Below are 17,359 nucleotides of genomic sequence, written 5' to 3' on the forward strand. Positions count from 1 at the left end.
CTAGGTTACCTCCACCGCTAAGACCAAGAGGTCCACCTCCGCAAGGCCCTCCAGCTCCGCGACCGCTGAGACTGCAACTGAGGCCGCAAGGTCTCCCAATACCGAGGCCCCAAGGGATTCCGCAGCCGAGGCCCCAGTACCCGCCAATACAACCGCCATTGCGCCGACCTGACTGGCAGACAAGGCAGGAACTGGCGCCTGTGCCTTACTACCCACTTCCAGCACCAGTAGCCAGACCTCAAGAGTTACCGATGGGATGGGTAAAATTGGAAGCTACTTTCGACGGGGACTCTTCGAAGTTGGGATTTTTTTTTAGTACAAGCACTGCAATACTTCAATCGTTGGGGACATTTATTCAAAGACGAGGCCAGTCAAATTGAACATTTGGGGTCCCGGTTACAAGGAAAGGCAGCAGAATGGTATGTAGCCTTGTACGAGTTGGGGCCCCCAGAATTGGATTCCCTACAGGGTTTAGTAGACGCGCTCCGAGCGCAATATGAAGACCCTTTAGAGGAGAGCCCTAACGGAATTACAATCAATTAGACAAGGTAGCATGTCGGCTAGAGACTATGTTACAAAGTTCCGACAGCTAGCCGCCAAATGTCCAAGGTGTGAGGAATCCACCAAAATAATTTTGTTCAAACAAGGCATGAACCCCCAACTGTTGGATCGGGCCCTTATGCAAGATAATCCCCTCACACTCTTGGGTTGGATTCAATTAGCCTGTGAAGTGGAAAACCGTATGCAAGAAGTGCGTCTGGTAGAGCAACAGCAAACGGCGGGGCACCGGCGAACCTCCATAATTGTAAGAGGGGGCAGGGGAGCAGGATATGCAGCTAGAGGAGCGAGAGATGGTAGATGGCAACAAGGATTGTGTCTACATTGTGGCCAAAGCAGTCACTTTGCAGCACAATGTCCACTTCGGCCTGTGCAGAGAACTCTGTTCCCACCAAGGCGTCCAGCCCCCGCCACTCTTCCCCAGCCATCCCGCCCAACGCCCGCTCCGCGAACTACGAGAGGGAGAGGGACGTTCAGAAGAAATCCTCCCGAGAAAGGATTAGAGCTAGAAGAAGTTATGGACTTTGATTCAACCGCTGTATTCGGTGAAGAAGCACCCAAAAGCCCTAATTCGGGAAACAAGATGGATCTGTCGTAAATGGACCCAAATGGCAGATCAAAACTCAGTCCGTTCCCATAGTGGATAGACCTCAAGGGTCCATACTGTTTATGCCTGTTATGTTAATCAATCCTGAAAGGAAGACTCATATTCGGGTGCAAGCGCTTATTGATTCTGGATGCTCCAGAGATATTATTGCACCAGCTCTAGTAAACGGATTAGTACTCCCAGTAAAAGAACTTGAAATTCCAGTCATTTTTGAACAAATGGATGGCACTAATACGAATCCAGTCACCACTGAAACAGTGCCTGTCATCACAGGCATGGGACAACATTGGGAGACGAGATCGTTTGTAATTAGCTCTATAGCGAAGTACCCTTTAATTTTGGGGAGCAGATGGTTGTGGGACCACAACCCAGACATAAATTGGACAGCCGGAAGCATCACTTTCAAAAACGATAGCTGTAGAAATCATCATTGGAACCAGAATTGAGGTAACAATCCTACCCTCATAGAACAAGCACTCCTAACCCAGGAGGAAATTAATCAAATACCTAAACAGTATAGAGCCTATTTGCAAGCCTTCACCGAAGAAGAGGCCAACGCCTTACCTCCCCATAGGAGGACAGATTGTGCAGTGGAAATCATCCCTGGAGCCACATTGCCCAAAGGTAGACTTTATCCAATGAGCCCAAACAAAAGAGAGGAGCCCCAAAAATTCATTGACACTAATCTCCAAAGGGGATTCATCCGACCAGCGAACAGCCCTCATGCTGCACCAGTATTATTTGTTAAAAAGAAAGATGGAGGGTTAAGACTGTGCACTGACTTTAGAGGACTTAATGCAGTCTCCTCCACAAACGCCTATCCCATACCTCTCATCAGAGATCTACTCAACGTCGTGGCCCAAGGTAAGATCTTCACAAAATTGGATTTAAAAGATGCTTATTTCCACGTTCGTATACGAGAGGGGGATGAGTGGAAAACCGTGTTCAATACACCCTTAGGGAAGTATGAATATTTAGTTATGTCTTTTGGCCTGGCCGGGGCACCTTCGGTTTTCATGTCCATGATCAATGAAGTATTGCACGAATTTTTATATAAAGGAGTAGTTGTTTACCTGGATGATGTGTTAATTTACTCAGAAACTGAAGAAGAACATGTACACTTAGTACAACAAGTCTTAACTACTCTCATGTGCAATAAATTGCCCATCAAATTGTCCAAATGTGAATTTCACAAAACTGAACTTAGTTACTTGGGATATTGCATCTCAAAAGATGGGTTAAAAATGGATCCAGGCAAAGTAAAAGCAGTTCAAGACTGGCAAACCCCCACAAATCGTAAAGAACTGCAATCCTTTCTGGGGTTTGCTAATTTCTATAGAGAATTTATACAAAACTTTGCCCAAATAACCCTTCCCCTCACAGAACTTTTAAAAACCAAAGACAAAGGGGAGCAAGCTAAAAAGCCAAAAGCGAAATTATTATGGACACCGCAATGCCAATTAGCCTTTGATCGGTTAAAGCAGCAATTCATATCCGAACCAGTGTTGCAACACCCTGATGAAAATCGCCCATTCATAGTTCAGGTGGACGCCAGCGATACCGCGATTGGGGGCATCCTCCTGCAACGGGGAACAGACAATATTCTCAGACCTTGTGCATACCTTTCACATAAATTTTCTGAAGCCGAAAGAAATTGGAATGTTTGGGAAAAGGAAGCTTTTGCTGTAAAAGCAGCGCTCTCCACTTGGAGACATTGGCTGGAAGGGGCCCGCCATCCTTTTGAGGTTTGGACAGGTCACAAAAATTTAGAAGCGTTACGCAGTCCTTGGAGACTCAATGCCAAACAATTAAGATGGGCGGAATACTTTTCGAAATTCAATTTCACCCTCAAATTCTTGCCTGGCAAAACTAATTTCTTAGCGGACGCCCTCTCGCGCATGCCCCAACTCAAAAGCAAGAGGGAGGAGACAATAGACACAGTATTTTTGCCCACCCAACTGGGAGGTGTGGTTACTATGCGCAGCCGCACAACACAACCTCCTCAATCAGACCAGGGGTGGAGACTGAAACTAAAAAGCGAAGTCGAAAAGGAGGGGGAGAATGTGCCCAAAGAGAAATTGATCCAATCTGAACAAGAGGAATGGCTTTGGGGTGATCGATTTTATGTACCAAATAGTTTAAGAAAGGAGGTACTGCAACGCTGTCATGATGCCCCAACAGCTGGCCATTACGGATATTTAAAAACCCTTCATCTAGTCCAAAGACAATTTTGGTGGCCAGGCATGCGGAAAGACATTTCACAATATGTGGCTTCATGTCCCATTTGCCTCAGCGCCAAAACACGAAAAGGCAAACCTCCTGGACTTTTACAGCCCCTTGAAACTCCAAGTAGACCGTGGGAAATTATTTCTATGGATTTCATCACAGATCTTCTCCCCTCCAAAAATCACACCTGCATTTTGGTTGTAGTGGATTTATTTTCAAAACAAGCCCACTTCATTCCCTGCACTACTATGCCCTCGGCAAAAAGGTTGGCGGATATTTTTCTGAAATATATTGTAAAACTCCATTCTTTTCCATCAAAGGTAATATCCGACCGAGGCGGACAATTCATTGCCAACTTCTGGCGGGAGCTTATGCAATTTATGGGAATTGAACAAGGTTTAAGCTCCGCCCACCATCCACAAACCGACGGACAGTCAGAAAAAACTAATCAATTATTAGAACAGTTTCTCCGTTGCTACATCAATTTCCAGCAGGACAATTGAATTAATTTATTGCCTTTAGCAGAGTTTTCTTACAACAACAGTGTGCATGCCTCTACTGGAGAAACATCATTCAAAGTAGTGTATGGCTATCACTTTAAACCATTTCCTTTTGAAGGTCTTCCCCCCACAACAGCTTCCCATGACATTTCAGAATGGTGGGGGGAGGCAGCGCAACAATGGACTCTCATTCAACAACATCTTAACAAAGCTAAACAGGACTATAAGAAATACGCTGATTGCCATCGTGCGGCCGACTGGGAATTGCAGCCAGGAGACCTTGTTTATTTGTCTACAAAAAATTTGAAAGTCGCTCAAACCAGCCGTAAATTAGCACTAAAATATTTAGGACCTTTTCCAGTCCGTAAGATCATCAACAAAGTGACTGTAGCACTTGATTTACCAAAGAACCTCTGTCACGTCCATCCGACTTTCCACATCAGCTTGTTGAAAAGAGTTCCCCCAGCAGATCAATGGCATACCCATGCTCCTCCCATACCAACCTTGATTGATGACCAAATTCATTATGAAGTACAGCAAATTTTGGACTCTAAAATCAAACGTAATAAGCTGTTTTACCTCATCAGATGGAAGGACTTTGATTCTGGGTTTGATGAGTGGGTGGAGGCTATTCATGTTCATGCCCTTAGATTGGTAAAATCTTTTCACAATCTCTACCCTCTCAAAACAGGGGGGAGGACATTTTAGAGGGGGCAGAAATGTCAGGTCTGACTATGTTTCTCATGTGATCTAACCAAAGAGACTCCATTTTAATCCTGTCAGTGTTTTAAGCTCTTCTTTTGCAGGTGACAAGCAGTCCAGTAACAGTTATCTTCAAGAAGAGGAATGTTATGACTACAACCTTTCCAGCCTTGGGAAAGTTTCACTCTCTCAGCTTCAAGCTGTTTGTTTTGAGAACTATGGGGGGAGGATGGGACTTGCTAAGCTATGCTATTCTGTATCTTAACCTTTGCCTGTCATTCGTAACAATACTCGTGTACCAGCCAAGATATTGCATCTTGGTCAGTGGACTACAATGGTTATTTATATTCAGTAAAGTCTTTTGGAACCAATGGACTCATGTCTAATTGCAAGAGATAGGCTGGATTGCAACTTTTAGTAAGCCACAGTCTGACAGGCAAGAGGGGTGGGCATGGCCACTCCTCTGTACCTGATCACGGCCAAGTGAAGGGGGGCAGGCATCGCCACCTGCGTTCCTGATCCCGGCTGGGTGAAGAAGGGATGGGCATTGCCTCCTACTATGCACCTGATTCCAGCTGGGTGAAGAAGGGGAGTGGACATTGCCACCTGCTCCCCTCCTGATCCCAGCTGAATGAAGGGCAGGCAGGCATTGCCACCGCTCCTGATCCCAGCTGGGTGAAGGCGGAGGGTGGACATTGCCACCTGCTCCACTCCTGATCCCAGCTGGGTAAAGGCGGAGGATGGACATTGCCACTTCCTCCGCTCCTAATCCCAGCTGGGTGAAGATGGGGAGCGGGCATTGCCATCTGCTCCCCTCCTGATCTCAGCTGGATGAAGGCGGGGGGCAGGTATTGCTGCCTGCTCTGTGCCTCATCCTGGCCTGGTCTTTCCATTGTGGCACGTTCTCTGGAGGTCTGGCTGCCTCATCTGGGCTTCCCTCTATAGTAGCGCCCTCTGGTGGCACACCAGGGTAGGAAGTGAGTTGTCTTGAATATGCTTAGCCTTTTATATAGTAGGATGAAGCTTCTGCCCTGTGTTGTAGTGATGAGGAAAATCTGGTCAATGAAATCCTATTACAGAATTTTTATCAGGGCTCCTGTATTAGTTTTACAGATGAAGACATTTAGGCAGGTACAGAAAAGTTGCTCCCACTTTAATTCCCTCTACTACTGAACTAAGACAGGAGCAAGAGCTCTGTCCTCTTCGGCACTGAAGAAATTACTGGCAGAGACCCATCAACTGTGTGAGGGAGGTGAGGCTGAGTGAGCATGATCAGATGAAGCTTACCCAGCAAGCTTCATAGTGGGGATTTGAAACTGAGTTTCCCAGATCCTAGTCCAACACCCTAACCGCTACAGCAGGATGCCTCCCCCCCTTTTTTTTGCTATTTCATATTTTTAAATTGTAAACTGTTTTGTATGTCTTGACAGAATGGCAGTGTATTATAAAGGCATCCATCAGAAGCTTGGGTTTCCCCTGAAGGAGTCCTTTATGAACCATGAACTGCAAAGGGTTGCCATATCCCTTCGGGGAGCAGCTGTTTCCCTTTTCTCTCTCCTGTCCTTTCTCCATCTCCAAAAAGCTGTATTACTGGTGATGCCACACATCTTATAATTCAGTTGTGGGTTCCAGCCCTCCCAGAAGAAAACTAGTGCAGTGGATAATGCAGTCATTTATTATGTTGTGAATTATATACTTCACAGTACGATTGCAGGATCCAACTAGGTCTGAAGGGAGAAACAAGCAGTGCAGAAGAAGGATCCTTATCTGTCAACTCACCATTTTGAGCAGAATCCTCAACAGAGTCCCAAAAGCAAGTCAGATGAATGCAGTTATTTGCTTTCTTGTTCTAGCCCTGATCCTGTGCCTCTGAAAGGGCACTTTTCACACAATAGGACTTTTGTCTGAGAAACCTTTGTCTATTTTTCCTAGGAGGTTCTCTTTCAATGAACCATGGAAGTGACGGAATGTGATGCTTTGGCTGCCTCTTTGCTTTCCTACATGTTTTCTTGGCAAAAAGAAAGTTGCAGCCCAGTGCTGATAGGTGGAGGGAGACAGGGTGGCATGGCAACAGAAACCATTGACACAACTGGCTGGAGTAAAAGAGGCCACAACTTTATTGAATTACAGCTTATAGAGCATTGGCAATTCATTGGGGGCAGATCCCAAGCTTCAGCTGACCCGCCTGCCAGCTGATGAGCTGTCACACCTCCTCAGACTGTAGCTGAGGGGGGGGGAACCAAGGAGTGGCAGCTAATGCGATGCCACGTGGACATGCACCCCTGCATAGATCTCCTGCCACCTGTGAGTGAGTATGCTCAGGCAGCCCCCAGCTGGGCATGCTCCATCATAACTCACTCCCAAGATTCCTTAAGGGAATCCCTTTACTGGGAAGACTGGGCTGGCAGGCACCCATCTCCCTGCAAATGGATCTGATCCCAATGCCCAAACCACCAACCAAAAGTTGTGACAAGGAAAAGAAGCACACAGAGTAATCCCCCCAACACCCCTTGCATGCAAACAACCCCCTAGTCAAACAAGCCAAAATAGGGAGGGCAGGGTGGGTTTCTGTTCAAGCCTGAAATGAGGAGGGGCGGGGCCAACAGCCATTAAAACCATGCTGCTGGACCTGAGGGGAAGCAGCCCCTCCCAGGCCCCGCCCCTCTGACAGCACACCCAGCCGGCTCTGATTGGCCAGCCAGGGATTTTGAATTTCCTGGTTGCGGTCTCCCAACAGGTGCTGCTTGAAGGCCAAGACATGATGGTTGCCATGCACTGCACCCCTCCACTGTGCAGGCTGCAACCTGGCCACCCAGGTAAGTCTGGGGCCATTGTATATTTGCAGTCTGTGTGTTCTAAGCAGAAGCTGCAGGAATCTTGGAACATGTAAGTTAGTAGGGTCTTACCGGGAGCCCACCACAGTCACACAATTAAGACACTGTGTGCTTTTGTGCCTTCAATGTTTTGGGTGTGTGTGTGTGTGTAGGGGGGAGAGAGAGAGAGAGAGAGAGAGAAAAGGGGCATGATGACATTGCGAAGGTGTGGTAAAAATAATGTGTGTAGACTGGCTCTTTCCATACATGGCTAAATGGAGCTTTCATCCGCATGCCACTCTGTGATTGGAGACTGCAGTTTTGCCATGGACTCTTTAAAGAGATTTTTTTTCTATCAGTTTCCCTAATGGGAGGAGAACATAGGAGAGCAACTAAATTATGCTGATATTAGTGAATCATCAGCATAGCAAGACAATTGAATGGATCTGATTGAGAGACCATTGGGGTTTGTTTATTTAAAGGACTTGTATCCCACACTCTCCAGGGTCTAACTGAGGGGGACATAAAACAACATAAAACGAAACAATAAACAACTTTACATTTATATAGTTAATTAAAATAAAACTCAGTTTACTAAAACAGCAGTCAACCATGTTTTAAACAGCAACCAATAAATTCAATAAACAAACAGATATACTCAGAAAGTTCCTTTTCTCTACCTGCTACCATCTGCACGTCTGGAAACATACAAACATACAATTTGGCTGATAATGCACACAGCCTCTTCCCTGTTGTCCTGTCTGGAGTCATCAAAGACTTCTCCCTCAGAACATTGTCTGCAATACGTAGCACAGTTTGATTCAGTTATCTAGGTTTCTTTTATAATATTCTGGCATGATATCTTTGGCTTCTTCCTTGTGTATAATTTGACAGGTGCAACTAACAGTGCAATCCTATGGAGAGTTACTCCAGTCTAAGGCCATTGACTTCTATGGGCTTAGACTGGAGTAACTCTCCATAGGATTGCACTGTAAGCATATTTGGATGTTTAAAGGTTAGCATCAACTTATGGTTGCACTGAATCAGGGATGACTGCCCTTTGTTGTATTTGAAAAATTTGTTTCCTAATAAAGTTGGCACCATCTAACTGTAGGGGCATCACATCGATGGATACATATAATTACCTTTTACTTCTTGCATAGAAAATTTAAACAAGAGATAACATTTAAGCATGGAATCTCTTTTTCTTACAGATTGACACTATTTTCAGAAGCAAGACAAAGCAAAGTCTAATTAATGGGCCACCAGTTTGGCATCCTTCTGCTTACTATCTTTAGGACCTGTTGTCCTTAGCAGGTTTAAGAATATATCAGTTCTATGTTCCTATACTTTTAAAAGAAGTATTAACTAATTAACCAATGATCTCCAAGAAACTATCAGGGCAATCTTAAACAAAGTTACACCCTTTAAGCCCATTAACTAAATGCTTAACTTCTGCTTTTTGCAATTCTTTGGAATACTTAAAACACTCACAAGTATCATGTCGGCAATAGTCTAAAATATTAACAAGTGTAGAAAGTGCGGGGGGCGGGGGGAGTCCAAAGATTTCACTTTAAAGGGCTGCTTAATTTATATGTGGCTTGCTTATGATATATTATATTACTCAACAGCCCAAGAGACAAGTGGTGGAATTTCTCCTGAGGAGACTTCTCTGACATGGTGAGCTTCTTCAGGACATACCAATGTGTTTACTCACTGGCTTGAGCAACTGGGATCCTATTACACTGACTCTGGATTCTTTCCATTGGTAACCCATGAAGGATAAGTAACGGAGAATTTGCCCTGCTGCTGGCCTTCAAAGAAATGTTGTGTTTAGTGAGGCAAATGTAGAAATCCTCATTGAGTTTAATGAAGCTCCCGTTCCCATCTCGTCATTAACACAAACCAATCAGTTCATTCTCTGCTGGCAGGCTTTCCACTCTTTCCAACAGACCCACATGTTGTTGGAAGATGAAAGACACAGACTTTTAATGGTTCAGTTTCTGCTGGTTTGTCTCCCAAATGTTCAGCCTTGAAAGACATTCTGAATTTGGTTTTGCCTCAGAGCTCCTCTCATCACTCTGATTTGCTCAGTTCCTAGTCCTCACCTCACTACATTTGCCTTCTCTGTTTTGGTCCTCGTGTTGAAGATCACTTTCCTAGGCCTCTAAATTGAGACAGAAGCTCACAGGATCATTTGCTAGCTTGTCAGCTCTAGTGTGAGGATACTGCTGGTAACATAATTTGAATATAAATTATGCTCTTCTGCTACAAGTACAGCCACTTAGCATTGTGCACAGATATTTTCACTCCCTTTGAACAGCTGTAAGGCCAGCTCTGCAAATTGTGCAGTGGAGGGATGTTCCGTTTTCCCATAGTAGTACCCTTTGGGTTGCTGAACCGTTATGCACCTTGCTTTGCTAAGCATAGGATAAAGCTTTCAGTTCAACTATGCACTGTTTGCTATACTGCCGGTAATGCTGATTCAGGGAGTCTGTTCAAAGCCTATAGAAATAGATGATAGTATTGCGGTACATTACTTCTCTGCACAAGAAGGACAAGTGGGCAAGGATGAAGGTGGAGCCTGGAATCAGTTTACTACCACTGTCAAAGCTGACATAGCAGGTCATCAGATCAGTGCCTGTATGGACTGTCTTTTCAAGCTGGATTTTTTACATTATCCCTCACAGCACACTTTGCAGAATAAGATATGATCTAGAAGTGAGAGATATGTGCAGGCATTCTTTTTAATCCCTCTTTTAATAGGACTTTTTTATCATCATGAGTTTGTTTGAGGGGCTGCATGGCTCTTTTCACCTTTTAGAGCAGCCTGCTCTAAAAGGTGAAAAGAGCCATGCAGCCTCTCTGCGGGCAGGCTGAGTTTCCAGCAATGCAAGATTTCAAGAAGTGTGCAGATATAAAGAAGGAAAATGGAATTCAGCTGGAGAAGCCGATCTGACTGCCTGGCACACAGCACCTCTCCCCCTTCCCACAAAGGGTGGGCATTCCTGTTTCCATACGATATTAATTTATTATGATACATATTTTTGCTATGTGGCACCTCAAGCCATTTTTCAGAAGGCCATGGACTGTTTTGTAAATGAGTGGTTTCTTACCAGGTCATATGTGTTGTTTTCCAGTAACAGGTATAATCAGCCACCAAACATCACTCAAAGCGTATTTGAAGCCTGAGTGTAGAGAGCCTTGCTTTTAAAGACCTTATCTATGTGACACAATTCTAATTTTAGGCTACAATCCACTTGTCAGTATTAAAACTATGTGCCATTTATTAAACACTCCAACACCTGACTAGCTCGTAAACATGAAACTGAAACTGTTTCCTTCATTCTGAAAGGATACCTGTCATTTGAATCTTGTCCTTCCTTCAGGGAGCTCAAGGTTCTCACCTCACAACAACTCTGTGAAGTGTGTAAGGAGTGAGCTTTATGGATGAGTGAAAACAGTTTCTTTGGTCCTAGTCTATTATAATCAAAACACCATACTAGCTGCCGTTTCTAAGCCTTGTCTAAAAACAGGGAGGAAGGCTGTCTTAAAGTTTTTCACACTTGGGACTATCAATTCCAGAACAGTTTTGTCATTTGTAATTGTACTGCTTTGCCAAAAGCAAAAAAGAGTCACTGACAGACAGAGCTCGTGATACATATAATCAGAGACAGGGTACTTGGAGCCATGTAAACCCAAATCAACTGCTTTGATTCTACCAATCCTACACAAGCTCTGTAGGTTCTTCGATTATTTAGACAGGTAAGATTATAATACTGTAATTACAAGAATAAACTAATTGGTAGGCCAGTCAGTAAAAGTCTGGAGGAATTAAATCAATTTTTGTCCCAATGGGGAGGGGCAGAAAATAGTTTAAATGGCAATATTCTCAACAAAGAATAAGTCTGCATGAATGGTTTTTCATAAAGTTTACCACTTTTCTTCCTGAGACAGGCTATGTCTTTAAGAGTGCCTAACTTGTGGAATTTTTGTCTTTCTTGAAGCTGCTAAAGGTACAGGAGCCATATGAGAAAAAACAAAACTCTACACAGCATTGGGACTATGATCATGATGACATAATTGGTTTCTGGATTGGACTAAATGGTTGGTAGCTAGCCCTACATAGTTATTGCACTAAAATGTAATTTTCAGCAAATTGGACTTCTATAGATACAAAAGTGGTTCATCCATTCTGTATGCAACCTTCCCTGACTCCTTCTCCTCCTTGCACAAACTTCAATTGAAAGCAAGTACCAATGGCTCACAGCATCTGAATGTGGATACCAGGAAAAATGGAGTTTGATTCTAAATCACAGCTGAATAACAGTAAACAGGAGAGATTAAGTAATGCTCTAAATAATCTTAATTGTAAAGGCAGAGCCACATGATCAGTTTCACAAGATGAGTTATGCCTCATGATAAACTTGCTCTGTGAGAGTCAGAACCTTGAGTGGCATTGAGCTAGTGAGGTTTACCGATTTGAGTGCTGGATTAAGATTGGGGAGCACCAGGTTTGAATCCCCACTGTGCCGTGAAAGCTTGCAGGGTAACCTTGAGCCACTCACAGTGTCAGTCTAACCTACCTTACAGGATTGTTTACATTACAGGTAAAAAGGAGGAGAGGAGAATGTGAGCCAGTTTGGGTCTCCACTAGGGAGAATGGCAGGGCTTAAGTAAATAAATAAATAGGGTCATGGGGTAGACTGATGCAATACGGGAGCTGAAGGACAAGATATGGGTTTTCACTTGCTCTTTCTGCCACTAACTTGAGCCACTCTGCCTTTAAAAACAGCCATGGAAAAATGTTGCAGCAACAATGAGAAATAAGATGGAAGGCTTTGGGAGATTTCTCTTATTTTTTCCCCTTTCCTATCTTTTGGTTATGGTAAGAAATGAGAACTTTAGTTGTTTATTTCCAGAGTTCATCCCTTCCACACTGTTTATCTCCTTCTTCTCAGTTTTTAAATCACTTTACTATGTAAAAGTGTCATTTGGAGTTAAGCAAGACATGATATGAGAAACTGGTGATCTTAACAGGACTACTAATTTGACTGAAGAAGCAGTACAGGGGTAAGAGAGTGGGAAATTTAGTGCTTTCTTTTCATACCATTTCCGTAATCTAAATTACTCCTTCCATTAGCTCCAGGAGGAAAAAAGTGACAGGTACAGCATGTGTACCTGTAATTTCATCCAAACAAAATTGCTAAGGTAGGGAGGGAGTTTGGTAATCAGAGAAATAGCATGAGAGGAAAAAGGCAGCACCACATGTGATCTTTAAACTACTGCATGGATTAGAAACATGCCCCACTGTTCATGATGCTCCTAAGCCTCTCACAAGCAGAGTGCATGTGAATCCATGTTCAAGCCCACGCAACAACTCTGAACTGGTTTTTAGTGTCTTGCTGTTTCACTTGCCCCAAAGACAACTGGCCTAATTGATGACTCCCACACTGAAGACACCAACACGCACAAGCCAATCTGCACATAATCCAAGCAGGAGCACTTGAATTTAAGTCCTCCCCCCATAACAGAGGTAAATCAGTGTTCTGCCTGAATTGATTTTTTGAATGGTTGGGTAGTAATTAAAGCTACATCCCAATACACAAATGACTTTCAGATGCTGAATAACATACTTTAGAAGATAAAAAAAACTTGTGAGAGTTTTACAATAACAATGATAAAGGTAGGTGCAGGCTGAAAAGAATGGCAGGATCATTTAAGAGATTTGGAAGCACTTACATTGCTGGAAATTGCAAAGGCGTAGCAAATTGTAAGGATTGTGTGGAAATATCTGCCCCAACTGTGCTAAATAATAAGTTCATAGAAAGTTATACTTTTTCAAAATTTATTTTGTAATAAATTCAGCCTTTTATTGTTCGGCTACCAATATATAAAATTATTCATTTTGTTCTTTTTCTTAGTGCCATACCAAAGACTGTTTCCATATTATGCATAATTTTATGCAGAGGATGCAGGAAGCACTGCCACTTAAAGAAAATAAAATCAGTACAAGCATTCTGCTTGTTTGAGTAATAATTATTTCAAAATGTGCTAATGTGTTAAAATCTAGTACATGCTTATTTAACACGCACTGGGATTTTATCTTTGGAATTACAATTCACATCGTATATTAGTTTAGTTGATAAATAACGTAGCATCCTATGTACCTGAACCACAACTGTGTATCAGTTATACAATGGATTTAAAAAAAAAACACCAGTAAATTGAAATTTCTGAAATATTCAATTGATTTTATTTATCTGCATTAATGGGGTTAAATTCATTCAGAATTAAGGATGACTACTGTTCTAACATTGTGATCTGGATTGTCAAAGCCCAGTTCAGTGATTGTAGAAGGCCCAGCAGTGGGGTACAAGGGGATTTCTCTGTTATTAGCAGCCACTGAATCATCCCTTCAAACATAAGATCAATTTGCAAAAGCACCCTTCTCTCCTCGTCACAGTATTGTCTATTCAAATAAAGAAAGTTACTGAAAGTTAACAATCACATGGGTGCAAAGTTTATCATAACAAGGCAAACAAACTGTGTCCCCAACACATTTTACAGTCCTGCTGATGCTGATGATTTGCAACTATTGTGTAAGTCTAAAAGCTGTGGAAAGTAGAAATGTACTGGACACAGCATTTTTTCTTTATTTTAATATTAACGGCCTGTCCCAGAAATTCTTTTTAAACAACACATCCAGTGTTTATAAATGAACCCCAACCCACCTCCCCACACTTTTAGGTGGCTGTAAGGGTCAAATTTTAAAAGGTTTTTGGCCTATTTGTCACTTAGTAGCTATTAAATTAGATAATTTAATCTTGCATTTCAATTATTATAAGCAGTGCAAACATTAACCTATTCACTAAATCTGGTACAGGCACTATTACAAATGTTTCTTGTAATTACCATATTTTTGGAACTCCTTTTCTTATTTGTTATAGCAAGCATAAACTGAGGACATAAATTAACTGACCATAATTACAACACAATTCATGGATGCAATAAAACTACCGATCTAATACTTACAAAAGACCGCCATCAAATTATTCAGCATTTGTTTCGAGCTCTGTATTGGATATTTGTTTTCAAATTTCTGCTACCCTTACTCCCTTATATTGCTTATTGAATGTCCCAGTCATTGATTGTATTGACTTACACTGTGTAATCCACTTTGAGTTTCAGTGAGAAAGGCGGACTATAATAACATAAATAAATAACATAAATATGGAATAAAGTAATATGAACATTTATTTCTTTAAGACATATTTTATCTTAAACAGGCACCTTTGGAACTACCGTCTGCCTTTTATCATAAATAATGACAGGCGATGTTCTTGTTATAAATTCAATGGAACCAAACTCCCTTTCTGTATTGGGAGGGAGACATGTTTTTATATAACAGTTACAAACATTAGATCAAGTTTTTGCAATGTAAGAGCATAAATAACACAGCCCAATCAATACATAGAAAAAATTCACAGGAAAAGGCATTTTTTTCTATTTAGTTTATCCACCCTAAATGATTGTGCAAATAAATAGGAAAGTCAGAATGGTTACGTATGCCCACTTTTCATTAGCTGTCTTGCACGAAACAATATCTTATGTACCTTGTAAAGTAACCTGAATAACAGAAATAGAGGCCATAATAGTGTATATTTATTGCATTAGTGAGACTCAAGAGCCTGGTCTATGTGGTGTCAGGAAGGCTCATCGGCTATACTAAATTTGGGCTTTAACCTAACAGACCTTTTCCTTATGGTGCCTCTAGGTGACAAGAGGATGGTGTCCATGATGCTCCTGTCTTCCTCCAGTTGCTTGGCAGTGCAGTTAGGGGTGGGAACCTTCATAGTGTTGCCAAATTTAGAGTAATCCACTGAATACTGCCCATCCTCTTCTGTCACAATAGGCACAAACCTTTGCCCCCAGAGGATCTCATCAGCCAGGTAGGATGTCCTGGCTTGGGTGGTGATGCCCGTGGTTTCCACCACCCCTTCAAGGATCACTATGACTTCCAAGTCCTCGTGATGATGAAGGTTGGCTGGAGAGATCTCATACAGAGGACTGTTCTTATCTATCACATGGTAGATGATCAGTGGGGAGACCAGGAAGATATTGTTGCCCCCGACTGGGTTTTCCATCTGGATATCAATCTGGTTGAGGGGCACCACCTCACCTTCCAGGGTGCTGGTCTTCTTCACCGCCTGCATGCGTATGGTGGCACTGATGATCATACTCTTGCGCAGATCCCCCACGCGCAACATGAAACAGAGCTTGCCCTCCCGGAGAGCGATCACAGCATGCTTGCTGAAGATGAGTGTCTCAGCTCGCCGGTGAGCCTGTGCGGTCTTCATGAAGATGCAGCCCAGCATGATGGCATTGATCACTAGCCCCACGATGTTCTGCACAATAAGGATGAGGATGGCAGCTGGGCACTCCTCAGTCATCATGCGACCCCCAAAGCCAATAGTCACCTGCACCTCGATGGAAAAGAGGAAAGCCGAGGTGAAGGAGTGCATCTCAGTGACGCAAGGCACAAACTCCCCCGCCCCAGGCCCCCCACTGTCACCCTGCAGGTGCATCCGGGTACTCAGGTCTAGGTCCCCATGGGCAAAGGCGATGAGCCACCAGATCATGGCAAAGAGCAGCCAGCTGCACAAGAAGGACATCGTGAAGATGATGAGCGTGTGAGGCCACTTCAGGTCCACCAGCGTGGTGAAGACGTCCTGCAAGAAGCGGCCCTGCTCGCGGATGTTCTTGTGCGCCACATTGCACGCGCCGTTCTTGCCCACGAACCTGGCCCTCCTCTCCCGGGCGCGGTAGCGGGTGTGATCCGGCACATCCTCGGCGAGGCGGGTGAGCACGTACTCCTCCGGGATGATCCCCTTCCTGGTGAGCATGGCTGGCCCGGGGTCGTCCCGCCGCCACTCTGCCTACCAGCGCCTCATGCTCGCTGCGAAGATGCGCCCTCGGGGCTGGCCGGTCCCCCTCCGTCGTCCCGGCGCTCAGACTGCCGCGGCCGATTCCTCTGGCCCAGCCGCTTGGCCTCCTTCAGCCCGCGCCCCCGCGCCCAGCTGCGCATGCCAATCACAGACCTCTCCGGCTCTTGCGGCGGAGCTGGAATGGAGGCTGTTCGCGGCTGCCGGCTGCCGGCTGCAGCCAGCCCGCCTCAGGCGGGAGATTAACCAGCCAGGAACCGTCTCCCAAATCGAGGGCCGCCGCTCCCCAGTCTCTAGGCGCGCTACAGGGAAAGATGCGTCCCCGTGCCTGCCGCCTGCGAGACTGCCGCGCTCCCGGGGAGTCCAGGGCGCCGCATAGCTGGGTCAGCAGGGGGCGCCGCTGGGCCAGGAAATCCCAGCACAGGTGGCAGCGGGCTCTGTTCTGCTGCTGTCCCGAGACTGGGGAGGCAAGCCGGGGAGAGGGCTCGCCGTTCCCGGCCGTTTGCCAGGCCCACCCTCCTCTGCCTAATGGGCTTGGCACGAGAAGAGAGTGACCGGGGGGGGGGGCGCGGAGGAGGGGAGGCTAGTATCGCATCAGCGTAGGACTGTTGGGGCTGATGGGGCAGAGGCTGAAGGGTCGTGTAACCCGAGGGCAGCCAGATGGGGAATAGTTTGCTTCTCCGTCTGGGTGGCTTCAAACGCAACAAAGAAAAAGGGCATCTATTTAAAAACTGGGCGCTTAGTGAAAGACTTGTGACATCGCAGTTTGTTGCAATAAATCTATCAGATCAATAAATCTGTCAAGATGTTGGCAAGCATATGGGTAGAGAGGGAAATGCAAACAGTGGAGTCAAAAAGAACAGGTGACAACAGAACCTTTCTATCGTTGTTGTATTAACACCTGTAACAGGAGGGAAAAAATCTCAGGTTTCAATCCTCCATTAAAATGGAAGATGCTTGGTGTGTGTGCTCTAAGGCATTCAGATGCTATTTTATGAGCTTAACAAA

The 17,359-nt window shown here is 44.4% G+C and overlaps 1 protein-coding gene across 1 annotated transcript; it reads right to left on the bottom strand.

The window, feature by feature from the left end:
* Positions 1-14,645: 14,645 nt before the first annotated feature.
* KCNJ11 (potassium inwardly rectifying channel subfamily J member 11) lies at positions 14,646-16,541 on the bottom strand. Its single transcript, XM_054972026.1, has one exon. It carries the CDS (start codon positions 16,310-16,312, stop codon positions 15,113-15,115), a length of 1,200 nt encoding a protein of 399 aa, XP_054828001.1. The 5' UTR covers positions 16,313-16,541; the 3' UTR covers positions 14,646-15,112.
* Positions 16,542-17,359: the final 818 nt, after the last annotated feature.

Source organism: Eublepharis macularius, chromosome 2, assembly GCF_028583425.1.
Source record: "Eublepharis macularius isolate TG4126 chromosome 2, MPM_Emac_v1.0, whole genome shotgun sequence".
Taxonomy (NCBI): domain Eukaryota; kingdom Metazoa; phylum Chordata; class Lepidosauria; order Squamata; family Eublepharidae; genus Eublepharis; species Eublepharis macularius.